General features: G+C 39.1%; 1 protein-coding gene across 3 annotated transcripts in view; it reads left to right on the plus strand.

Annotated features, from left to right (window-relative positions):
* Nucleotides 1–26,910, plus strand: part of RSF1 (remodeling and spacing factor 1) — a 65,612-nt gene that overhangs the window by 1,160 nt on the left and 37,542 nt on the right. The window contains exons 1-3 of one of the 3 annotated variants that reach the window (XM_049823629.1): nt 22,107–22,191; nt 24,183–24,375; nt 26,682–26,774. In XM_049823629.1, the coding sequence (XP_049679586.1) occupies nt 24,247–24,375; nt 26,682–26,774 (222 nt within the window). In that variant the 5' untranslated portion in view covers nt 22,107–22,191; nt 24,183–24,246. Of the gene's footprint in view, nt 1–22,099; nt 22,192–24,182; nt 24,376–26,681; nt 26,775–26,910 lie in introns of those variants that run through there. The other 2 variants (XM_049823628.1, XM_049823630.1) reach the window with 2 other exon arrangements.

Raw genomic sequence — 26,910 nt, forward strand, 5'->3', positions numbered from 1 at the left:
TGTTTTCTTTCAAGCTGCTCCTCCTCTCTCTCCAGTAACAGATTTGGTTGCCAGACCCTCTAATTCCTGCTCCATGCAATGGATGTGGGAGGGCCCAGGCCAAGAGAGCAGCCTGGGGAGGGCTGTGTGGGGGCGGTGGTAGGAATATAGAGGGGAAGGTGCTTGTTGCTCTTGGTCTCTCTTGTCTCTGTTATTGGTTTGGTTGTTGCCTCTGCACTCTTGCCACATAGGGAGACCGTGGAGCTCACGGCGCATGCTCGGCAAGGCCCCATAGAAACTTCCTGCTGCTGGAGAAGCTCAGCTCAGGGCTGCTTTTGGTCCAAGAGCCCCTGCTTTTTCCCCCAAAAGACACTCGCTCTCACCTCCTTCCCCAGCAAACCCACCCTGTATGCGTGTGTGTGGGTTGATTAAACCGGCATGTAGGTTACTTCCTCATGTAAAGGAAGTTGCTTTTTGCAAAGTGCAGACATCCTATCTGTGAGTTCACAACAGTCACTGCTGAAATATAATGAAATGAGATGACTGTATTGTCTCCTCATGTTGACTGGTGCCTAACCAATATGAAAAAGACAGGTGAGATTTGTTGACTTCTAAAACGAGGGCTAACTTTAATGAAAATAGGTATTTATATTTAGTTCTTCAGCACTCCTGTGCCTTTTATGTTATATAAAGGACTCATTAGAGAAAGCATTGTTTTGTTAAACTTTTGCAAGACTTATTCATAAAAACCACCAGCATACTTAAAAGCTTGAATTTTTAATGAAAATACTCCTTTTAAAGTGATGCCTGTAAAGAAAAGTGATGTTTTTACTGTGTGACACAACTTAAGTGGGTGTGTAAGAGTAATTTTCTTGTGATCTGCAGAATAAATTAAAATAAAAGGATGAGAGAGTGACCTGTGTTTTCAACATATGCATTTGATAAAAAAAAAATATCCCGATTACTTTAATTGCATAATGGGGGGCGGGGGCTGTTTGTCAATAAGGCAATGACTACTGCATAACCCTTTTTAGAAAAGCTTTCAAATGACTTGCATTATGGAGTTTGTGTTATGGGTTGATTTGATACATGCCAAATTTTTGAACTTTTTTTCCTATATTGCCCTTCCTGTTTGGCAGGGGACAGGTTATTCTCACTGCTTTAGAACAGTCCCCCCAGATGGTTCCAGTTTTAGCTCCTGAAAATGTAATCTCTAAATTACTTGGGGTTTTTTGCTTGTGTCTGGTGTGGATGATATATTTGCTTGTGTTTTCTCATTTCTAAGAAAGTGTGGAGGTGTGAAAAACAAACTTGGGTGATTCTTGAAGCTTTGTGTGATAACTTGTGTGACGGGGGTTTTCTTTTCCTTTGATACAACCAACTCGCTGGGCTTGGTTTCTGGTGCCAGTAGCTGTTAGCTGATCTATTTTATGCTTTTGGATAAACGGTTGCAGTGACTAGACTTCTCTATGTGATTTTTACTTCAGTCAGTCCCCAAAGTGGTGCTTTTAAGTGTACAAGTCAAAGTTGCTAAACATGGATTGAAAACTGAAATGGTCCTTTTTTTTCTGCACATCTGTTATTTACCAACTGTGTTATTTCCTTGGATAGCAAAAGGGATTTTGATTTCAGTTATATACAGTTAGTTTCACTTTTGACACCAGCATTGCTTGATAGTGGATTTGCATTCACAGTAATACATAATAAAATCTAAGCAAATAGCTACAAAACCTCAGAGTGGTTTTTTTTCTGAACTTCTTAGAATCTGGACCAAGTTTTAAATCTCAGCTGCCAGGTAACGGCTCGTTGGAACTCCTTTCCATATTAATTTTGCAATCAAGGAAGGGAATTGGTAGTTTGGGGGGTTTGTTGATTACCTTTAACACTGTTTTGATGCTCAGCAGTTTCAGAAGTGTTTTTTGGAGTGGTTATTTTATTTTTAAAAACGTGGCCTATATTGTCTTGTGTGAAGAGTTACTCTTGGAAGATGCCATGGAAGTTATTTTCTTTATATTAGGACCCTGAAGGAGAACTAGGAGCTCAAGTTTGAATGTTGTTCAGAAGCTGTAGAACAGTCATTTTCTATCCTGTTAATAATTAGAACAAAGACCTTGTTCAGTATTAAGGAAACAATGTATAACCTTCCCTTACAGGAAGGGATGCTGTGTGATGCTGAGCAAATGTTGACAGCTAGGAAGCTATCAAATATTTCTTGAGAGGGATTTTAGATTTTTTTAATGCTCAGATAGTGCTTGAACTTTTGAGCCCTATTACCTCTCCTACCTGAGAATTTCAAGACAAATAGTAATGACAGCAGTGCTCAAGTATGAATAGTTTTCCGTAGTAGTCTGACTAGTTAAGATATCAAATTAACTTACACTAGTAGCGGGTTAGATGTTTTAACTGTGTGTACACAGGTATGGTCTTGTCTTAAAATGCACAAACCAATCTAAAATGTTCTTTGGGATCTGGTGGGTAATGTAAATCATGCTTGAATAGGAAAATAAGAATGTGTGGTGTTGATTTTGCCCTTTGCTATTGAATGGTGGCATAAACTGGTAGCTGTGGAAATAGTCTGCTGCTTAGGAAGGTTGTACAATAAAATAGCTTAACTTTTCCTGCTGGCGGTTTGTTTGAAAGTTGCAACTGTTCAAACAAAGTAATGAGACCTATGGTTATCTGCTGAAGATTTTATTTTATGAAGAATAATTATCTTCCCTTTGAGAATGGTTATCCTTGCTTTACATAAAATGTTGTGACTTGGGTCGCAGTTATGACAATCTTAAACTTCTCTGGAAAGAGTAAAGTCGAGTGTCTGTCAAGATGGTGACAGTGTTAACTCACAAAATTTGCTAGTTGATATGCCTCAAAAAGTAAATTGTTTCTTGTAGGATTTATTAAAAAGCAACCCAATATATGATTTTAATCAGAACTTCTGAGGGCTTGGAGATGATGTTACCCCCATATTACTGTACTTCTAGATGCAAAACTAAGGTAATGGTACAGATCATTCTACAGCGTGCCACAGTACTGTATCTCTTTTGCCTCTGCTAGCTTCCAGAGGCAAAACTGTGCAAACTGGAACAAATCATCACAGGAAGCCAATGCTTGTTCTCCTTGTTCTAACAAACGTACACTCTCTCTTTTTACTAAGAGTTTTACTTGCAACAGAAGAACAGTTGCAAATTTAAATAGTAAATATATGTGCTACAGGGGAGTGAGAACTATATCTGTATATAGGGCTGTGTTTAAGGAACCATGATATCAAATCACCACCTCCTTTGTGTGAGTAAATAGCTTGAGAATCGGTATAAATGTTAATTAAGCACTTGGTCTCTTGTGAATGAAAATATTAGTAGAATGTTAGCTTGCACAACAGAGATCTAATTTTACACATGACTACGCAAAATGCTTGCTGGTTTGCCAGGTTCCCTAGTGTGTGAATGGGGGAACCTCTCCCGGAGGTGAATGGCATCTTCCAAAGTGTTTTAGGCTGTGATAGCTCATCAATTTTTTCAGGCTTTTCTTAGCAGTATGGGGTTTGATTTGTTCTTGATTGAAATGGTAACGAGTATGCATGCTTTTCATATTCTTTCAGCAAAATCACGAACTTGCATCGGGATCTTGCTGGTAATGATCATGCTAAAGGTGGTCTTGAAAACAGCAAGAGTGTTTTGGTGTGTGGATTTCTAGTCTTGAGGCACTCTTCTGTATCTTCACCACAGCTCAAACTTCTTTATCTCCTTTGACTCTTGACAATCACCCTGACAGATTGACCTAGCCTAGAAGTTTGTTGCTTAATTGCAGCATGAATGTGCTGTGTTTGTTTAGAGTTTGATAGTAAAAACACTCTTCACATGTTGGCTCGGGTTTAAGTGGTGTAAAGACAGACGTGATGAGATGCACATGCCTGGTAGTAGGTCCGTTTTTGTAAATCTTTTCTCCCCTTCCCCTTTTCTGTTCTTATAATGAGAACTGAGGTTAATGACAGGTAGCTTGTGAAAATCTTTGCAAGCCATTTATAGTTTCTTTAACTTCTTTCTTCTATTTTCTAATCTCTATTTTAATTTCTTTCTTTCTCTTTCTTTTAATACCTGATACTACCTTGTAGAACTGGGAAAAAAAAAGTCTTTGGAGCTACCATGCTTCAAAGCAGTAAGTTATATTTTACAAGCTGTTGTATTTTTTCTGTATCTTCTAGACACCTAACATCTTTTCTCTTTTCAAATGAATTTGGATGCTGAAGTCATTTGTTTCAGTGGGTTATGTCACGTTTTTTTATTGTCATTGCAATGCCTCTGGAAAGCTTTACAGCATTAAGTTTAAGGGCTCTAACCATTCTCTGAAGAAATTAACAATTAATGTTGACTTAACTGCTGCTGAGTATCTGTATGGGAGAAACTTAACTGAAGCTTTGTAGCTGTTTAATATAGCAAGCAAAAGCCAACCATATGTAATGACAAGGAGTTTGACAGACTTACAAGCTCAAGATTAGGTGTGTTCCTAATGAAGATGGTAGTGAAACAGTGTTGTGTTAATGGAATTTGATTTTTCGTGTATTTAATGTTTGATATCAAGCATGTTTGTGTACTATTGGTCAGAAGTTATGGGTTTTTGACGTGACTCTTGGGTAAAGTCATGATACGTTGCAGTAACATGTAATATCCACAGTAGACTGGTCAGTATTAAAAGTAGGCGATAAATGTGATATGGAAGTACTGCCAAACATTATTTCACTTTAAATTTAATAGTTGATACTGTACTTGAGATTTATTAACTGGTTTCAATGCAGAAAGACTCATTCATGTGGTGTCCTCTTATGTAAACAAACAAGTTCTGACATCTGCTGTTGGTAGTGTCTGTAATGCTGGATGGGTGGAGTTTATTCACACACTATATATTGCTGAATCTCCTTCATTAAACATATTAAGTGTGTGGCTATATTGATATTACAAGCTTGCTTCTGCCATAAAGCTGTATCAGCTAGTCAGAGGTAATGCTTTTCATCTGCTCTGCAGGTCTGAGTGTTCATATCTTTTCACACCCTTTCCTTTATGAGTAAGAAATTTAACTGCTGTTCTGAATCAGTCAAGTAGTTATCACCTGAATGCAGGCTGAACTTATTGTGTATATGTGGAATATAAGTAGATCATTGCTTTCTTGCTGCACCTAGGGACTGAACCAAAACATTTATGTCAAAGCCATTAATCCACCACCTGTTAGTAAAATGCAGTATTTTTAACTTAGCAACAAACTGTCGGAGAATAAAAGTGTATGTAGTAAACTTTAGAATGTGGTGTATTACTTCTGTGCTTGTTTCATTTTTGAGTATGATGGAAGTTCTATGCCTCTAATGTTTCTAAACATCAAATTAACTGATTTGTTGAAGGTAGACTCCAGTGGCTTGGAGCTGAAATTCTCAAACAGCATAAGAGGGTTAAATTCTGAGAAAGTAAGTATCAGGGGTAATCATTCTTGTACCAACTTCATGGCAAATAAGTCTCTAATGCAGAATAAACTCTTGTCTACACTTCAGTCACTTTAATATGACTTTAAGGTCAGCATGCCTTATCCACATGTGCTTTCCAGTTGTTCATTTAAGAAATGAATTAAGTTTACCTTGGAATCAAGTATCTCATAATAGAGTATGGATGCATATCTTTGTTTTAACTATTCCTATTTTGTTATTTTTTCCATGGTGAGATTCTGTATCTTTATGTGTATTGAGCTGGCATGTCAGCTCACCTGAGCATGCTCTCGTATTTAGGCTGGCAATGCCAGTTTTAACTAGACTCCACATCATCTTCTGATCCTACATAGAAGACAGGAAAACACTGGACTTCTGGGGAGACAAGCCATTTGGTCTCTTTCCAGTAACACTGCCCATCTGAAAGAGATGACAATGTCATGTGGAATGGGAAAAAAGAACTCGGGATGCTGCTGTCCAGGCACAAATGAGCTGTGACAGGACATCCAAGGCCCCCTGCCAAAGTTCAGCCCTCCTAGGGATTATGCAGGTTCTCTTGGACCATATGCCTCCATCAAGGAAGGGTGGTGTGCTTTTGGTAGGCGGCTTTGTGAATTCCAGCATACTTTGGATGTACAGAATAGGAGGAAAAACTTTTGACATTACTTTCAAGTCAGTCTTAAGGCTTATTTCAGGACAAGTCTGTAAGATCTGTGATTGCTGGTGGAAAATTTTCTGGCCAGTGGAGATGATGTTTACTGAAAGAAGCTGTATTGTGGTATATTTGTATCGGAGAACTTTACAAACATAAAAGTGAGTTGTGTATGACACCACATGTAAGCTGGAAGTTATGTTTTGTCCAGCAATCCGTCAGCACTGTACCTTGTCCTTGGCCCTGGCTAACTTCAGAGGTCTGCAGAAGCTGTAAGAGTTTCTCAGAATAGTCTCCCTGCATCCATGTTTGTAGCTCAGGGGCTTCCTACACCGTGGATGCAGCTTTTTTTCTCTTGTTTGGGATTATTTCAAGCTAGTGTTGTCACATGTAAGAGCAGTTAGTGGACAGATGTGTGCAGGTATTGGTGCCCACAGCCTGGTACGCACACTTCTGAGCCCACCCCAAAGCTGACATTTAGATTAGCTTGTTTATGGCCTGTAGTAAACTGAGAAGCTCATGGGAAATTCTGGAAAACTCATAGTATTGTTGATATGAAGAGTAAAACAGAATAACTATTTGTGGTGTTTCCATGCCTTTCAGTAGCTGATAGACTGCATCCCTCAGGCAGAAACCTGGTAGATTTGGGGTGGGGGGAGAACCGACTTAGTGACTTGGTACTATTATCCTACTGGAGGAAGAAGACAATGGCAGAAAGACTTCCTTCATGTGGGATGAAGGACAGGAGAGGAGCTACCGAAGGACTGAACTGGCAGGAAGGGGCAGATGATGGGAAAATGATGAATAAATATGCAGCTGAAGAATATTGTAATATTGTGGCTATGTGCTCACTGCTGCCTCAAAGCCAGTTGTCTTGCAGTTCTTTGAAAGTATCCATTTTAACATCAAGATCTCTCTCTGGGCTGTATAATGTTTCTTAGCGGTACAGCTGCGTTCCTCTAGGTTAATGGCAGTTGGAGTTGATGGAGATACTCAGGACTTCATGTTTATCTGCCATAGCTGGGACAAGTGTCCTCTGGTGTCCTCACAGGGCGACCTGTGTTGTGCTCCTCTGGGAGGAAATGCAGATGTATGGCTGGCGAGAGCGCTGAAGTTGCATTTCAGGAGTATCTCCTGATGCAGACAGTCTGCACCGGGACTGCTCGGTGCACTGCAGAGATTGCCCATCCCATGGCAGGGAAGCTGCCAGGCTGCCTGCCCAGGCTGCAGCAGTGTGGAGCATGCTCCCCCTGTACTGCAGGCTCTCCCCTCGTTCCCTGCTTTGGCACCAGTGCTGGGGCAGAATAATGCATCAGTGGCTTTGGCTGTGGGCTTCAACAAAATTGTCTGGTTGGTTCCAAATGTTAAAATCATTGAGAAATAATAAAACATTTACAAAAGGTGTGCATTTTTTTTGTTTCCTCCAGCCTTGCAGTAAGCATAGTTTGTTGCAGTTGTGGAATAGCAAGGTCTGTGGCTGTTCGTAACACTAAGATGATCTATCCATCCTATTTCATTACCCTTTCTCCTCTCCCCAAATCAATGAACTCTCCTTTGCTTCAGTTGTTCTACAAACCTCGACAAACATCTTAGCATTAACAAGTATTTCTTAGTAGCCTCTAGCATTTGTCAGTCTCTTGTATATGCAGTTTGCTGTCAGCCTGATACCGTTATTTCTCTTCCCCAAGAGCCAAACAAAGCTCTTAAAGCTTGAGCAGCAGAGAATTTCTCAGAACTACAGTAGAAATTGTGACCCTGTTGATGTTTGTAATGGTCTGGGGAAAACAAACAATTTCTCAAAGTGAGGGAAGGTCTATTTCTAAAGATTCCTGTGTTTCAGCAGCTGTGCTTTAGTATTTGATTTCTTTCCATTATGATCATTTAGATCTTGTAGTACCTTGGAGAAAAGCGCTGCTTACCCTTGAACTTGCCGGTGTGATTGATATTTGAAGAATATATAACAAGCAAGTCATACCTCACCAGTCCCAGCCTTGCAAATCCCCTTTTCCAAGAAAATGGTGTTTATCAGCATGAAGCTCTGCGACTTTTTTGGTTGTCTTAGGCTGTACCATTTTTCTGTCCTAACAGTCAGTTCTGCTTGGCAAAGTCCTGAACCCAGTAGTGTGCTGAGTGTAGTTGGTTGTTAAAGTTTGTGTGCAAGTAATCATTTGATTTCCTTCTCCACTCGGTGTCCCTCAGGTACTGCTTTGGCTATTTTCCAACTCATCTTCAGCTCTCTAGTAGCACAAGTGCAAGGGCACGTTCACTGCCTTTCAGTATTAATGACTACCAGGATTATAATGGTTTCCTCCTGAGAACAAACTGTGATGGTTCACAAAAGCCATATTAATTAATGGATGATAGAAGTGTGGAAATTTTAGTTTGATCCCAGAACCTGTGGTATGGCGTTCTTGTAGTTATCAACAGTATGTTGCAAGAAAGCATCCAAGGTGGAGAGCTGCGTGGCAGGATGCAACAACAACAAAAAATGCTCAAAAAAAAAAAAAAGCCAGTATTGCTTGGAGGTGGTAGTTGAAAGGGAACTAGCTTAAGCTGACCTAAAGTGGCCATGTGAATGCCCTGCTTTGCAAAGGTTACTTCTGGTAAGTGGCAAAACTATCCCTTGAAATGTATATCTAAACTTAGACAAATTCTGTAACAGACAGTGCTAGCTGACCGCCTAAATAACACTTCAGCAATCTGTATGAAGGTTAAGAAAGGTTAGCAGCAGGTAACAAAAATTGATACAATAACAATAGAGCGTTTGGAAGACCTAACGTTTATAAGAAGGGAGACCAGAAGGACTAGTCATAAGGTATAAAAATGCTATGTCATAGATGGAGCATGCTTGCAAAGCTAGTAGAGGTTTCTGAATGTGTGTTCATCTGATGAACGGGAGTAGGATGGTGAAGATAAGCATAAGGGCTAAATGTCCAAGTTTTTATGCCAAGTAGAAATTGTTTGAAAGGTGGAAATGTAACCCTGGTGAAGTCTAGAAGGAGAATGTACTCATAGCTGGCAGTAGAAAGAAGGAAGCTAAAAAAGCCAAGGTGGATTTGGAGAGTGTGTGGACAGAGAAATGTCTTGCATAAAAAGAAAAAAATCTAGGAAATATGGGTGTCTAAAATCATCAGCTACAATACAATGATTAAAATAAGTATATTGCTGAGAACTTAACTTCTTTGCATAAGGTGTCATTATTAGGCTAATTTGTGATATCTTTAGTTATGCTGCCTTTCTGGTAATAAAGATGAAATATGATAAAACTGACATGTTAGGAAATGATGTACTGGAACACCCTAATAATATGAAAGCATGCTGAGTGCCAGGATTAGGTACTCATTTGGCTTTCTGAAAAAGTTTAAAAATACAGCTGGTAAAAATACACAAATTCATATTAGAGTACAGTAGTGGAAAACAGTGTCTAGCACATTTTAAAGAGTCTAACAAAGATTTAGGGAATCAAAAGCAAGGAGCTTTTACATCTGGTTTTCATAAACCTTATGAAATTGGAATTTCGTAGTTCTGATAGTTGTATTAGTTATTCCCCAAAGAAAAATATTCCACTGTTTTCTTTTGAAAGCATGGATAGTTCTTTTGAAGCATAGATAGATGGATCATGCTTGACAGATACTTACATATAGATGCAGAGTCTTTGAAGGAGGTCACTGATTAAAGTGGTTGACGTGTTCCACAGCAACCTTACCCGATATGACCAAAATAGTAACTCTCATGCCCAGCCCTTTCTTTGACATTATTCTTTGTGGCAGGAGGAATCAGGTGAGCTATTGCAGTCTATAGCCCAATGTGTTAATGCAAACTGATGTTGCCAGTGGTCTGTGTTCATGCTGTCGATTTTAAGTTAGGACTAGCTGAGGAGTGGATTTGCTTTCTGTTTATCTCTGATAACCCTCCCTGGCAGAGGGTTGGAGAACAGTGAAGAATGCTTCACTCAACCATTCCAGCTAAGTCAACCACTGAACCATGAGTCAGCATCCAAAATGGTCATTGGGTGAGAGGGAAAGCATCATCATAAACCTTAAACTGATGAAGCAACAGGAAGGTGGTTAGAAAAAGAGTTTTTTTGTTTTGTTTTTTTTGTCACTGTGGTATAAATAAAGTAGAATTCTGAATATTTTTTTAATGGCATGGGCAATTAATCTTATTTGCCCAGAAAGCAGGAAGGAGATGAGTTGTTTTAAAAAAGATCAAGGCGAAATAGTTAACCTGGCCTAAGGGGAAATACTGCTGTGGATAAAACAGTATTCTGAATGCGCAACAAAACTGCGAATGAAACAGAGTTGCAAGTATGCATTAGAAGGGAAAAAAACGTTCATGACAAATACATCCGGGAATATTTAAATTGAGCTGTTAGCTCAACAAAATATTCTAGGTAGTATTGTGATAGGTCAGAGAAAATCACCCCTTTTAACATGGAGCTGGAGTTTAAAAATTAACAAAATACCAGATAGCATGAACAATGGGCTGATAATCATATGTATAACTTGGGGGGATATTTTATTTTGGGTATGTGTATCTGCCTCTAATTTTGTCTGTTGCTTGTTTGCCTTCATCTTGATTTTAGTGCTCAGCTGTGGCAGCTCCATCTTGAAAGATAATGGAGACAGATCAGAGACTAAGGAGGACTGTACGAAAGTTTCTGGGAAAAGGGTACTATTAACTTCAGAGGAGATTTTTAAAAGTATACAAAGCAAGGCTCCTAGAGGTTTGCATTCTTTTTATATTGTAAAACCAGAAAAAATGGTGTATTGAATGAAATTTAAAAGTAATTCAGATTTAAATGCCTTTCACATGTTCTGTAATTACAAATGATTGCTGCAAATTATTACTGAGGCCAGAGCTCAAAAAGATTTAGTCACTAATGAATATTGAGTTGTAGTGAAAATATTTAAAAAAAAAAGTAAGAGCATGAAGTTTCTTGCTTCTAAGGTAAGCCAGGCTCTAACTAAAAAGAGGATTTAAAGATAACCTAGGGGCAGGTAATTTCATATGTGTGCTGTGAGTTTTCATTACCCGTGTTCTGGAACAGCAGATGGTGGTCACTGTCAAACCGAGTGCTGGATTATATGCACTGTGACTCGTCGTTTTCTCTTCCAAATGCTATGCACAAACACACAGTTTCTACTGCCAAGGTTTGTTCTCCCTTCTTTCTACCTGTTTTGTGCCCTACAGGAGGGGAAGGATCTCCTGATGTCACAAGTTTTATGTTTTTCAGATACTGTTGCATTTTTGGGAAGCCGGTTGGGTGGGAAGATTCAGGTGGCGCTTTTCCTTCTGCCTGCATCGCGAGCTGCCAGGCTCTTCCCCCATCCTGATAGCATCTACACATGGTTGTTTAGGTTGGAGGGTTTGTATCTCAAACGTGAGTTTTAAGTGATGGTAATATGCAAATGGTTGCTAGAAACTCATCGTCCCTTCAGGCTGTTACACTCATCTTTCTTTCTAGCTCAGATTAAAAAGTTGTGTAAAAGGTGGCTGGCAGCAACCGAGCCCGAGTTACAGAGAGGTAATGGCGCTGGCAGTCTGGCAAACTGGTCTGTGGCTTTGAGTCTACCTAGACAGACAGGAGATGATGTCGACCCCAAAGCTAACAGTCTTGGCTACCCCTGTGAAGCTGCAATAGCCCCAAAGTTATAACCGTTTCTTGCAATTAAAAGAATTATGTTAACGGGGGTTGATAATTTAATAATGTTAGCAGGTCAAAACATGAGTTTGCTCATAGAAGTTTATACTTAAGAGTTGCGTGTTTCAAGGAATGAAACTTCTGTGAATCCTCACTTTGTATGAGATTCAAATGTCAGCTCGCAAGAGGATATAAGCGGTTTCCTTTTTCTTTAAGCCTAAATAAGTCTTTATTTTAGACCTAAGCTTAAGAAGGTTGGTCAATAACCACACTGTGTTTTTATTTACTACTAGGACTTTGTCAGGCAATTGTCTTGGATGGTGGTTGTTCTTAAATTTCTATTCTCACTTGCTTCCTTGGTTTCTTTAAAAATAATGGAGAAAAAGTTGCTACTAGTTGCGAAACCGTTTAAAAGAAGACTCAAATTCTGTGCTAATTGGATTAAACTTGTAAAATTTTAGGCTTTTGATCATGAATTCAGCTGTAGAATTACTTTCATCCAGCTGTGTGACTGCCGCCTTTCACAGGATTCTTCATCAGCTGCTGGAAACATTGCTTTCATGACTGTTTTGCCGAAGTCTCTGAAATGTGGTGCATCTTTTTCTGGACCTCTGGTATTTCTGTAAAATATTTTAAATTTTCCTGTGCACTGCTGATAAATTAATGAGCCGATGTTACTGTAGAGCAGAACAAAAGTGCAGTTACTTACTTCCAACTGACAGGGAAGTGTGTTCTCCATTGCAGAATGACTCGTGTTGGCTTCACCTTCAAAGTTTGCTTATGTTGATCCTTAAAGAAAACTCGTGCTCGCATAATGCTGCTGTTTGTAAGATGTGGAATGCTTACTGAGTAGTACTTACTTTTTCTACAGAAATTAGTCACTGCTGAATGTTTTGCAAAATATAAAATGTATGTCTTTGTAGCATGGTTACGTTCTTGTACTTCCTTAAGGTCCAGTAAACTACAATATTTTTTTTTAATTGGGAGACCTAAGTTTGCCAAACTAAGTTTTCCAGAAAAGGTGTCTGTAATATTTGACAGTTACAGAGAAACTGCCAAGAAACATTCACCTGTTGATACCATGTAGTAAAGTTGTTGGTAAATGAAAGATGAAATGGTGAATCCCAGAGTATAAATGAGACTTATTTGAAGTGCAGGTTGGATGTCTAGTGATTAGAGAAAAAACACGCTATATTTAAAGTTGAACCCCCAAAAAGGGCAGAAATATCTTTGTAGTAGATCTCATCTGATATATGAAAAAGGATAAATCTTTCTATTTTGTTTTTTTCCCCACTGAAGATTGAGGAATGATAACCTCTAACCTTGGTAACAAAACTTATTTTAGAAAAGTGATTTTTATTCAATCTGCTCTGAATTTTTTAATATTGCCTTTTATTGGGAGAAAGTGATTTTATACTGTAATCAACATCCTTCTTCTGTTAATGCTGAAGAAAACTCTTGGACAGTACCTGAGACATTTAGCAAAATTCACACCAGAGTGGTGTTTCTAGTAACTAAACAAAGTAAGGAATTAAAAAGCATTTAAATTTGTCCTTGTTTTCATATAATGAACTAAAAAAGGACCTGCATTCAACTTATCCTCTAACAGAACACATTAAAAGAAGCTTGTTACATTTGTTACGTGAATAAAGCTAAATGAAGCTGAAGCCTTCTTAACTACTGATGTATGCAACTCTATGTTCGTATGTTTAATCTTGATTTTCACTTACTTCACTGCACTGAGGATACTTTAATATAATGGGATATATGCTCTTTCACACGCTTAAAGAATTGATTTTGTCTGCAAGGAATGTCTGTGCATGGATAAACTTTATGAGCTAAGGTCAGTTCTGCAATGGCAATCCTGTGTCTTAATGGGGAGCGTAAGAGCTTAGGGAATGGTTTAAGAATGAGATGTACTCCCCAGTACCTGGTAACACTCCTGTATCCCCAAGAGTTTTCCCCAAGACCTTACATACATTAATTTTCACTGGAAAAACTTGCCAGACACTCTACAACAGAATGAATCTCACCAAATGTATTTAGCAGAGCTTAGATGTTTACTTTAGGATGAGCTGAGTCTTCCTGAAAGTGTTATTCTCTCCATGGGCTATAAATGGTTTATATGGAACTAGCTCAGATGTAAATATCTACATTTGTTTAGATGAATCCTACTGCTATGCTGCTGCTATTTCCTAGTTTTTAATGGCAAAATACCTAAAAAATTTTGGGAGCTAGGAGTAGGGACTAAAACCCAGGCTCCTTTTTCACAGGAATTAGACTCACGCTTTTCTTCCCCTCTGTTTGGGCCCTTGAATCTTGCATTTCTCACTGCCTGCCTTGGGGCTGGGCTGCCTTCCTAGGAGTGGGAGTTATAATTTTGAACCTTCTGAGAGTGAATGAATTAAATTTTACTGTTTCTTGAATGGCTGTGTAACTACTTAGTGTTAGATCAAAAGGTAAACATTGCCATCTCAACTTCTTTTGCTTCTATCCTTTCTGGTAAGTGTGAACTTCCATTACTGTAATGGCCAGCAGATGCCTCAGTCCAGACTGAGATCTGGATGTAAATCTTCATTTTGCTACTGATCTTTCCAGAGAGGGGTTGCATTTCTGAATACATGCCACTTCAGCATTTCCTATTGTAGAGCTGAAGAATCCCATCTGATCAATGCATCAAACCCCCTTTTTTTTTTACTAGGGCTCCTAACTCTGCTTGTGCTTTCTGTAAGACACCTTGGTGCCCAACACAGTCAAAACGGGACACCTTACTTGTTAGATCTATGCGGTGTGGGTAAGTGTGTTCCGCAACATGCTCCAAAGGCTGGCTTCCAGTGCCCCAACTGGGCATGCTGATGCCATCCGCTGTAGCTTTTCCCTGCCTGTCTCTTTTTCCAGTGAAAGAAAACCTACTGAAAGCTACTAAAATCTTTCCAAAGTGGACTTACCCAGTGTATCGGGAAGCTGTGTGGATGTATACTTGCACTGAGGAGCTGTGAAGCACTCCAGAATCCACTGCTAAAGCATAATCTTAGTGATTACCTTTCATCTTTGTCACACCTACTCTATTTAAGAATCATAGAATCACAGAATGGTTTGGGTTGGAAAGGACCTTGAAGACCATCTAGTTCCAACCCCCCTGCCATGGGCAGGGACACCTTCCACTAGACCAGGTTGCTCAAAGCCCCATCCAACCTGGCCTTGAACATGGCCAGGGATGGGGCAGCCACAGCTTCCCTGGCCAACCTGTGCCAGCGCCTCACCACCTTCATAGTTAAGAATTTCCTCTTTATCTCTAATCTAAATCTATCCTCTTTCAGTTTAAAGCTATTACCCCTCGTCCTGTTGCTACACTCACTCCCTGTTAAAGAGTCCCTCCCCATCTTTCCTGTAGGCCCCCTTTAGGTACCTGAAGGCTGTTATAAGGTCTCCCTGGAGCCTTCTCCAGGCTGAACCACCCCAACTCTCTCATTTCAGTGCTAAGGAGGGAAAAGAGGCTTTTCTGCTTATAGTATAAAAGTCCTGGATAATTATGACGATTATATTGGAGGCTGAGATGCCTCAGCAGACAAAAAAAAAATCCCAGAGTTGTTTTAGAAGATCTTATTTCCTGATTTTTACTAGCCAGAATGAAAGATACTTGTGCTGCTGTGTCTTTGCTTTTATAGGCTGTGGTCCCAGCAGTTTCAGAGTCGAGTGCTTGCATACACATGCATTAAGGATCAGCAAGTCAAGTGCTCTTAGGTAGTTGAAATGCACGGTGTGGTCACTCCAAGTGATTTAACTGTGAACAATTACAATCTGTTACAATTTCAGATGTTTTCAGTACCTGTTTTTCAGTGCAGTCTGCTTGTTTGCACATTGCTGCCACAGCCTGATTTTTCTTACTCCCTGTTCATGTGTCCGGAGTTTGTGGAATGGAGCCCATTTTTTATTCAGTACATTTTTTAAGGCAGTAAACTGGGCTTTTATTTGCTGTCTTTCCTTTCCTGGGCTATTTCCAGTTTCTAAAATAGATCATGTGCTATTTTTTCCTGCATTGTTTTCAAAGTAATTTTCCTTTCTTCTTTTTCTACCTCCATTTTTTTTTCATTGCCCAGTACAGCATGCTTTTCTTCCTAAATTTTATGCTTTATTCTAACATCAGTCTTGCTTTTGTTAACCTTTCTGCTGTTGCTTAATATATTAGCTTAAAACCCCCAACATTGCTAGGAACTTAATAGCCAGAGAATGAAACAGAGGACTTGTCATTTAGGTGAAAAATTAAACCATCTTATTAGGTGAAAAATTAAACCATCTCACAACTGCTAAAGGGCTGCTGAAAAACAGCTGAACTTCTGTGTAGGGATTTTGTTTAGGTCAGTATGGTCTTAACTCCAGCTTCAAGAGTTCAACAGACAACAATGCATACTTTTTAAATCTGTTTCAGGTATAGTGAGAAGGTGACTGATGGTGGCGTGGGCATTAGAGAGCACAAGCATAATCAGATTGATTTGCAGGCAATGGAAGAGGGTAGAATAAAAAAAAAGAGGGAAGGGTGCTCAATAGCAGTTTTGACAGATGATAAATTCTAAACATTTGAAAATAATCTCATAGCTAAAATTAGAGCTGAATTTTGAGGTCACATCCTGGTTGCAGCAAGGACTAATGCAGTGAAGTCAGTAGCAAGGTCTATTGCGCTAGTGACACAACTTACTAGAAGAACTGGGGTGGAAAGGGCTTTTTGGTCCCAGTTGAAAGCACTGGGACCACATTGGTCACAATTCATCTGGAGGCAGTAGTGAAAGAGGTGGTGGGCTGGGATCCTTGCCTGGGGATGGCTGGGAGGGGTTTATCGGCAAGATAAAAATCTTAACTTTGCTGAATATTAGAGTGGCATGTGCTCTGAATAGTCCAGGCAAGCAGAGAGTCTTCTGGTAGGTATTTGCACAGATAAGGGATACAAAGGTACTCCAATATTTGTGTGAAAATGATCTAGCTGCTGAGTATCCAGATTTCAAAGTACTTTCCTAGGATAACAATGTCATTTAAATGTGAGTGTGGTTTGTTTGTTTTTAATGCCTGCCAAAAATCTTTCTAGGAACAGGATATAAAACTGCTACTTGGTGACTTGTTCTTTCTGTTTTGATCTTTGGTTTAATTACAGCATGTTTGATTGTTCTTTTCATTCACTCGGCAGGCAGAGCGGTTACATTTTTTTCCCCCTTCCTGCGTGCTTTTTTTTATGGGCATGCAACTTGGTAGGATAATACTCAAGTGACTCATCTAGAAAATAAGATCTTTAGATTGTCCTTTGGAACAGGAACTACTGCTTTTTCATGTTGGGAAACACTATAGAGGTCAAATGCTTCAAATTTTTTCTATGCTAAGCTTGCTGCATGAGTATGGGGCTCCTTATTATCACAGTTATTTGTCAGAGGTTCACTGCAACTTCTTGCCTGGTTCATACTAGAGGTTTTGTGCTTTCATTTATCATGCCAAGTTCTTACCAAGGCCGTTTTTCTCTATGGTCTATAAACTTCTTAATAACACATCCCAACTATAGAGATCCCATTTTCCTTATACTAAGAGTTGAGATAAGGAACAAGTTAGATTGTTCCTAGAGAAGAATATTGATGTTACCATAAACCAGCACTGCTTCTGAAGGAGATCCTATCCCCTTTCTTTTCCCAAGTGTTTCGCTGGCTATTTAATGAACCAGATGAGGCTCTTACCTTTGGTTGAAACTAAGCTAGAAGACAAAGTGTTTGCTGCCTCAAACTGCTCATGAGACTTCTCCATTTTTGTGTGCAAGTATGGAGAATATTAAAGATGTTAGAAATGTGGTCACTTGTCTATTGGGTACTCTTGTGCCTTTCATAAGGGATGCAACCAACTGGTTTTAAGCAAATTTGTGCGTAAGGGCTTGTCTGTGAAGGGAATTAAGCGCATCGTTAGTATGTGGTGGGCTAAGAGGAAAATTGACCACATAGGAACTCTTCACCAGTGTCTGAGTGGATGCTCTTGCCTCTGCATGTACCTCTAGTATGGTTCCCTCCGGCACTGACGGCAGAGGGAGCTGAACATGGTGGAAGCTAGCTTGTCTTTGCTTACCATTAAATTCTTTGTGCAAGGTGCCAGTAGCAAATACATGTCATTTTGTATAGGTTACTGTGAGCTAGCTTCCCTTAGCAGAAAAGAAGGGGAGGTGGGAGATTATTAATTACCCCATCGATCTTGGCTGTCTACCTGCTAAGCATGGTTTTATTTGACAGCAGAGTCACAGTGTGCAAAGATAATTTTGGTCAAGGGAGAAAGGTGAAAAAGAGCGACCTGTTAACGGAAGTATTTGCTGTGCATATCTTATGAGTCACTTTTTTCTTCCATTTGCCAAAACAAGTTAGCATGGAAAAAGGTTTTACTAGCGTAACTGGGAAGACCTGTTTGTGTTCGCGAAGCGTGAAAGCTGCCAGCAGCCTTTGCATCCCAAAATGTTATTTCTCGTTCCCTTCCCCCTAAGTCCCCACAGCACCAGGGGTTCAGTGTGCTTTTCCCTTATACCTGGAGGAGGAGAGGAAGCATGGGCTTTGCAGTCCACTTCAGTACCAGGGATTCTGCGTACATTGTGGTTCTGATCTTCCCCTCTTTGTCCAGCACTTCAGATCTGCTCTGATAATGAAGGTTTTTTATTTTTAATAATTTTCCGAATAACAAGTTCCCCTTATCCTCCCTCTAGACCCAGGGCTTTGTCATCTACGTTCTCTCTTTTCCTCCTTTATTTCGGTTCTGTTTAGGCGAGTGTTCAGCTGTGAGCATATTCATTTTGGCAGGGAAAATACGTAGAGGTAAAATGGGGTTATGGTTATATGGGAAGGTGTTAATGGGTACCCACAGCCAGGCCTTTAATCCGTGGTTGTGCAGGTGTTTGAAAGTTACAGCTTTTCTAACCAGATGATGAGGTTTCCATGTGTTCATACTTTTTCCTCTTCCGTTTCAATTTTCTGTCTTTCTCAAATTTATTAGAAATGTGTGACTGATGTATGGGATGTTCCCTGAAATGCTGGAGTAGATAGAACAGTGTTCAAAGGATATTGTATGAGGTCCAGACAAGAGCCTGCCCTCCAGGAAAGTGCAGGACTTAACAAATTGGCTAAACTCCACCAGAAGCCCTATAATTGTATATACAGTGACTCATTCTTTCTGACTCATGGCTTCTTCCTATGAAAAGTCTGTATTTTTGAATATCTAGCAGATGGCACCATGGTTTAATTATACTTGATTTTTTGAAACAGTTTTTCTTTTAAAATAGTGCTGTACAATTTTTATTAGCCCTGTGCACAGAGTCCTGGTGTTTTCTTCACCACTTAAGTGCATTCTATGAAGGTTTTAGAGAGCTACTATATTACTTTTCAGTGTTTCGTAAAAGTTTGAGAATATCGTTCAGATTTGGGGGGGGGGGGGGGTAGATGTTCCATCACAGTTTTTTGGTCAAATCCTTCTGCAGAATGGCTATTATGCATGAAAGATGCTATGTATTGTTCCTTCCCTTATGTGAAATTTTTAAAAATGAAAAATGTTAATTAGGTTATTATATGAGCTCCTGAAATAAGTGATGCAGGTCCTATCTGAATGGAGATGATATTTTAAAAAGGAGATGATAGTCTACTGTTGTTTTAAAAAACCCAAACAACACCACAACCCAAAAGTAATTATATCTCATGTTCATCATCTTTGGTATGTTACAAGTAGGATTAGAAGAGTGTTGTAAAAATGATGCTTATTGATGTCCCACTTCAGAGAACTCTTGTCAAGAATTCTCTATATATTCTGAACAAAAGTAAGTTAATTTAAAGTTATGCAGGTTCAATGCATCTCTGAGACAACTGAAACGAGTTAGTCTCATTTACTAGTGCACTTCTCCTCACCAAATAAGTGTTCTGGGAAAGGAGAGATTTTTCCACCACTCTTTAGCCTTCCTACCACCCCTCCCTGAGCTGTTATTTCTGGGCCAGGTGTATACTGCTGCACATGATCCATATATTATTTAGTTACTTTGGTTTCAATACGGAGTTTATTTCTCAGTCCCATAGGCTTCTGCTCCTGCTATGGTTCACGCACCCTGGCTGGTCCGGCTGCACTTCACACACTCCCTAGTTTATGCCTGCAAATGGACATCAGTTTTCTTCTCCAAAACTCCCACTTCGTTCCTTAGAACAAGGAGGATAGTGTATGATTCCTCTAAGCACTTACTAGGGAACTAGCGAAAAGCCAGCCTAGAGATCCAGTCATTAATATTTTTATGATACATGAAAAACATCTTGAAAGGGTAGTAAATAAACAGAGTATGGATTTGCAATGTTTCGTGAAGATTGCGAAAATAACCACATCGATACATCATCAAGGTCCTAGAAATGCAAGAGCTGAAATGCTGGAATCTGAGAAAAGAAGTGAGGTTTCTATAGGTACTAACACAAATCCCAGTAAGTGCTGACCAAGGGTGTGCAAAATTACTTTCCAATTTTTGAATTTTTAACATTCTCCATTTCTTCGAATACTAACACTCTAGCAAAGATTTTTGTGGTGGCTGGGGTTTTGATTATTCGAAACCAATCACCTGTGCTTCTTTAAACTAGGTTTTCAATCAGTATGTACCCATTAAAAAGAGATCTGATTAAAAACAAATATGCAGAACAAAAGCTTTGATCTAGCAAGATTTTGAATACTTGGCTCAGTTCCATGTCACACAAACACAAGCTGAGGTTTAATTGTATGGGTTGACTTTGATAGAATTGCTCATGTGTATAAAGTACTTTGTGCTTAATTTTGTTCATGCCAAGTGCTCGGCACCTATCGGGGTTAAGACCTTTGATCTCGTTCCTTTTAAAATATGTGGTAGTTTAATGCATCATTTTTCAGAAAAACCAAAGAGGAGATGTGCTAGGTTTCTTCAATATGTAATGGAAATAATACAAACAGAATAAAAGAGAAAAAGTCAGGGCTAGTTTTGAGTTGCTTATGAATTATCTGCATTGAAAGGAGGTCTCTTTTTGGGTACCAGGCTGGTACTTTTATGTATTTATTGAAGGAGTTTGTATTAAATTTCTGGCTGCAAACCAGCAGCGATGATTTAATTCTGAAATGACACAAGTATTTTCATCAAACTGATATTTTACCAACTCAGTGCGTGCATCTGAGAATAGAGGCATTTGATTGAAAGACAAATATCAGCTAGGTGAATTCAAGTTAAATATCGAAAAGATTCACAGACACTCAAATGTCGTATAGATCAGTGAAAGAAATAGCATCTTAGTAATGTCTAGTTTAGAACAGACACATTTGGTGTCACAGCTGTTTATCCTGTGTCAAGTAATGCTGCTGGACCAGCAGAAAAAATGTAGTCATAAATTATGATCATAAAAGTTCTTGGGTTTTAAACTTCTAAAGTGTGTGTGCATGGAGTAATGAAAATGCTTTCAGAAAATAAAATTGTATGCAAAGAGTAGAGAAACAAAAATACTTGTAAAGTTCATGTCTAAGTTTTTCTCAACAAATTACAAATAAGAAAGCTCACGTCACTGGGTGTGTAGAGTTGCATTAACAGTTATCAGTTACATATTTTTAAAAAATTGTATACTACTCTCTAGCTTACAAAACTGATGTTCTGCAAATTTGCCACTTGGTGGTGCCAGATTGATTTATAAGTCACAGATAGGAGCTAAGATGAGATGTTGAAGTTGTATCTGAGGAGTGTACGCTGAGAGAGAAGTAAAATTGGGTTGGAAAACTTTGATTCTATGATGGCACTGGTGCAGCTGTACCCAGCAGCAGTTCTTGCCTCCATCAGTCAAGCCCCAGATCTCGAGTCCCTCTCTGTCCCTCCAGTACAAAAGAGAGTAAGCATATAGCAAAGCTACATCTGTAAGGACAAAGTTTATGGAACATTTATCCCATACCATGCACTCAGCCAAAAATAGCTCGGATTCAGCGATATTCTAGGATGGCTTTGGAGTTTCTGGAGGCAGCTGCAGGTGTGCTTGCTGCTTGCAGTAGTATTTTTGTAGGTGTTTGACTAGCATAGTTCCTGTCCAGTTGTTTTGATGCTGCCAAAATTTTTATCTGTTTATCACTGAGGTCTGTTTCCTTGACTTTAAGGAAGGGCAATGATCATTGTAAATGTAAAACTAAACAAAAAGACCATTAAATTAACCTTCCTCCATCTCTCAGTTGCGGGGCTGCTCTTCAGCAGACTTTAAGTTACTATGTTTTGTTAAAATTTCTCAATTTGTCATAGTGTTTCAGTGTTATCAGAGTTTAGTGTTGAAGTACGTTTGCACCGGTCTTCATAACTTCTTTTTTTTTTTCTCTCTCAATACTGCAGTTCCAAAAGAATTGGTGGAGCTTCACTTGAAACTGATGAGAAAGATTGGAAAGTCTGTCACAGCAGACAGATGGGAAAAATATTTGATCAAGGTACAATATGCACGTTGTATTATTCTGCAATGCTGGAATATGGTTGTGATGAGCTGTTGTGTCAGCAATCCCTGGTATGAATTATAGTGAGCCTTGGGCTGTGTTGTGGCCAACATCGATGTGCGTGCCCAGACTTTAGTTGCGTAAGATCCCAGCTTAACTTTCAGTCTGCCTAGGCTTGTGTAAAAAAAAAAAAAAAAAAAAAAAAAACAAACAAAAAAAACAACCCAAAAAAACCCCCAAAACCACCAACAACAAAAAAAAACAGAAAAAAACCCCCCAAACCTCTGAAAACAGACAATATCTTCTGCTTGTAAAAGAGTGTGCACCTTCATACTTGGTAGTAAAATACTTTTTTGAGCATTAAGACCCTAAATAAAGGAGGAGATTTAATAGCCTCCGAAAGGGCTAAATTGAGCAGAGATTTACACAGTAATGATTCATTTGTGTATCAGTTGTCTGGATATAATTTAATTATTGTGATTTGGTTGGTATTCATACAGGGACTAACCGTGTGGAGTTCTTGTAGCATGTGTTAATAATAAATGAAAGTATTGCAGTGATTTATATCTGCGTGCTCAGAATGGCACAGCTAAGATGAAAATGTAGTTATGCATCAGTAAAAATATAGCATCTCATTGTTTTACATAATTCTGTATTGGTGTTTTAATTGTAGCTCTGCCATTGTTCACACTTTACATGCAAGTAGTTTTCAGCTTAAAGAATTTACACTGCTTCAGAAAATATACATATATTCAAAATTAGTAGGTTAGCATTTCCCCTCTGGATTTGTTCCACATGTCTTTTAATCCACAAAAATGTAGTCTTGGTATTGTCTGTGTGGCCATGATTGCATCTTACTTAGAAGTACAGCATTATGGTAATAGCAATGATACAAATCATAGTACTTGGCAAATCTAGTTGCAGTTTGCCCCCTTAAGTGCTATCTATAAGCTTTACAGATACAGGGATTTGACTTGAGGTTTGTGTGGTCTTAAGATGATGTTTTTGGGACTGAGAGTATGTCAGGAAATAACCTGCTGAAAGGCCTTAGGTTAAATCTAACCTCTTAAACAGTTGTAAAGTATTTATGATGATGTTTTAAAATAACAATGTAATAATTTATGTAACTGTTGTATACTTTGTATATTACTAAGTACTGTGGTTACTGAATTGTGTTAAATTCCTTAATATACAAAAAAGCCATTGCAGCAAGCTGAGAAAACCCAACTCTGACTAGTGAACTTATGTACCCCACTGAAGCCACTTACCACTTGTGAGGTAAGCAGAAAGCTGAGGGAGAAAACAAGTTTATGAGGGTGTAGTTTGGAAAATCTGCCTTCAGCAGGCATTGAAAGGATGGGAAAGTGGTAAGGAAACCCTCCCACACACCCCTGTTAAGACCAAGTAAGTGGTGATAAATTCTACTTCATTTAGCAGTCTCCAGAGTTAACTTGAAGCTTATTCTAGCCAGTGGTTCAAAGGAACCTTGAAGAACAAAGGAATTTGAATATAACTAATTAGAGAGGTATGCTAATATCGTCCCCATTTGGAAGGGGTATAATTAATTTAGAAAAACAACAGAGTATTGGGAAATGCCACTAAAGCCAGGAAAAACTGAAAAGGTATGGAACCGTTGAGACCATCCTTCCTAGATGCCAGCAGTATTGTTCGACATACTATTGACATACTCGTAAGAGGCAACGTTGGCCTCTCTTTCCTTTCTTAGAAACTACTGATGTGCTGCTTTGATAAAACAGGGTTTGATATGTTCTAGATGTGACCATTTTCTTTTCTTATTTAGGAGGAAACTTTAAGTGGAGGACATTCAAACTTACATGCTCTTAATATTTATGCTTGTATATATTATTAATATGTTTTGTTTATATACCAACTGTTTATGGTAGATAAAGATATGCTTTATTTGACTGCCATGCTTATAAAAAGCATCATAAAAAATTGTCTCTGAGCTGTGGTTGGTATTTTGACAGATGAATATATTTTGGGATAGGAAGTGAACGTGGCAGTTGAGAGTTCTTTCCCTTCCCTCTTCTGATGATGAACCACCCAAGTTGGCTCACCAGCATACACACTAGTCTATTTTGGAAGAAAATGGCTGTAGGGCTCCAGGAATCTGACTTTTCTCCTCTGCGCAAGGAATGTATGTGGTCATGTATGACCGAGGTAAAGAAATGGCTTGTCCTAAATGTTTTAACAACTAAGAGGAACTGTCCAGCTTAGCTATTTTTTGAGAAACATGTAGCTGAGTTAATTCAGATTGCACTGTCTTCTGGCAAAATGCTTTACTTGACTTTTGTCAAGCATCCTTTGTGTTTTTATACAGATAAGATTTCTCTGGACTGTTCCATCTGGAACCTTCAACCCCGAAATCAGCATGTTCCAAACACACTTTTCTGATTGTTAGAACTTAGGTGCCTATGGTCCCACCCAAGCAGACTCCTCTGCTGTGTCTTTTACCTTCCTGTTCTCATTGTTTAAAGAGAACATCTGGAGCATGGTAATAGTAAGTGTTGGATGCCATCGTAGCTGCTTTGGAAATACTTGAGCGCTGTGTTTTGGTGTCTCTTTTGCAGTGTGGGAAGGTGCTGACCACTCTTTAGTACACAGAAGCCAGCTGCTCCCACAAGCAGCAGGTTTTTGATTGGTGTGAAACTTCCCCTCTATGAAGGCAGAGACTTAACATTTCAGTGGAGCCTGAATCAATGAGATCTGTAGTTCAGGGTTGTGACAGTACTTGTCAAGAGAAAGCACGATCATCTGTTTTTTGTCAAAATGTAGTCATTTCAGTTTGAACAGATGCTTCATCAGCTCTGATGTCTCTGAACTTTTGCTTTGACAATCATACGCTTCCGCAGCACATGAAACTTCTCATTATTGCTTTCATACTTAATGAGTAAGTAATGAACAGCGACTGGCACATGCCCTTAGCAAGGGTTTTGATATACAGTTTCGCAGCTTATTTCAGGTTACATGGTTGAAAATGAGAAAGTGGAGTAACCTTGTTTTGTGAACGAGCAGTGATTGTCTTTCACTGTGAGCTTTGGCTTTGCATCAGAGAAGTACCAGTGTAATATTCCTTAATCTCGGAGCAGGAAAAACTGCTCTTCAACAGGATTCATTGTGACCAGACAGCACTCCTCACTGTTCTCTGTAGGTCATAGTTTAAGGTCAGTGTGATTTATGGTCTGGCTGATCCAATCTAATTGCAGGCTTACCCTTGGGTCCCTTAAGAACTCATGTCAGTACTAGGGATAGCAGGGGGTAGGTAGCACGGCTGTGGGGACAGAGGAGGGGTAGCGGCCCGTTTCTTGATTATAGCCCATGTGGAGTTTTACATGAATCAGCTGATCAGTACTTCTGGTGGGTGACATTTAGGGTTATTTTTGCTGCTGTTTCCAGCGAAAGCCGCTTTCAGATGCGACTTACAGGTTTCCAAGTAGCTTAGTGACTCTATCTTGAGCTTAGTAATAATTTGGTGATTGGGAGACTACGCTGTTTTGACTGAGTCCATTCAGCAGGGCTTTGCTTCCTTGCAGATTGAAGAGCAGCAGTACCTCGTGTGCTAATTTGGACAGTTGTGATTCAACACTGGCACTTCAAAGTAATACTGACTGGAGATGCAGCTATGATTAGCTTTTGCCTGCTTCTAATGGGTATTTCCACTAGAATAGCCTCACCGATTGGAGATCCCACCATGTGTCCTCAATTGATAAGCAGCTCTTCTGTGTTCATGACAGTTGTCTTAAGCATGCCTGAATTGCTTAGGAGGAGAGGGAATTCCTTCTCCACTGTTATTATTGGAGCTCCCGCTGACTCAATCTATTTATCCTCTACTGCCACTTTCTTTTCGTGTTCAGGTTTTTTTCCCCATATTGGTGTCATTGAATTTATTTGCTTTAAGTAAATTGAAACTGGCTAAACTTACAATATTTTAAAATATTTATCAAGCAGCTTGAAGCACAAGATATTTTCTAAAGAATAGTAATTCCACAGCATGGAGGGAGTATCAGTTGCATTTATTATCTGCAGTACAGTTGTAGGACTTGGGGGGCCCCAAGAGAGCTTGGCAGCTTACATGCTAAGTGCTGTAAGGGCATGTAATAAGAAATCACGTCTACTCAAGAGAATTTATGTTCTGAATAGACAAGTCAGAAATAGCAAAATGGGAGATTTTACACAGCAAAGACAAGAATACCTTCCCAGTTCAGATTGTGCTGTCTAATTTAAGATTAAGAGGTTTAGAGAAGTCGGTGGTGATCAGGGCCTCGGTGATCTGCTCTTCTATGGAGATTTGCCAGTGCTTGCCAACCTACCCCAGTTTTATTTTGTATTTTTGTGTGAAGCTTTCTGACCTGCAATCCTGAAGAGATAATGTATAACTGTTACTAAAGTAAGGTACTATTAATATAAAAGTTTAAAGTTGCTTTCATCCACTAACCCTAGCAATCTTACTATTTTGTTTGTGACAGATATGCCAAGAATTCAACAGCACTTGGGCTTGGGAGATGGAAAAAAAAGGCTACCTAGAAATGAGTGTTGAATGCAAACTGGGGATTCTGAAGGTACACATCAAACAAGTTTCTAAATTACTTTTTCCTCACTTGCTTAAATATCTTGAAGATTTGGCTTTCTCACTCACTTGATCATATTGCAAATTTAGCTTGACTGAACTGTAAGTAGATATACTAAATGTAGAGG

The sequence above is a fragment of the Accipiter gentilis genome, chromosome 19 (assembly GCF_929443795.1).
Source record: "Accipiter gentilis chromosome 19, bAccGen1.1, whole genome shotgun sequence".
Lineage (NCBI taxonomy): Eukaryota > Metazoa > Chordata > Aves > Accipitriformes > Accipitridae > Astur > Astur gentilis.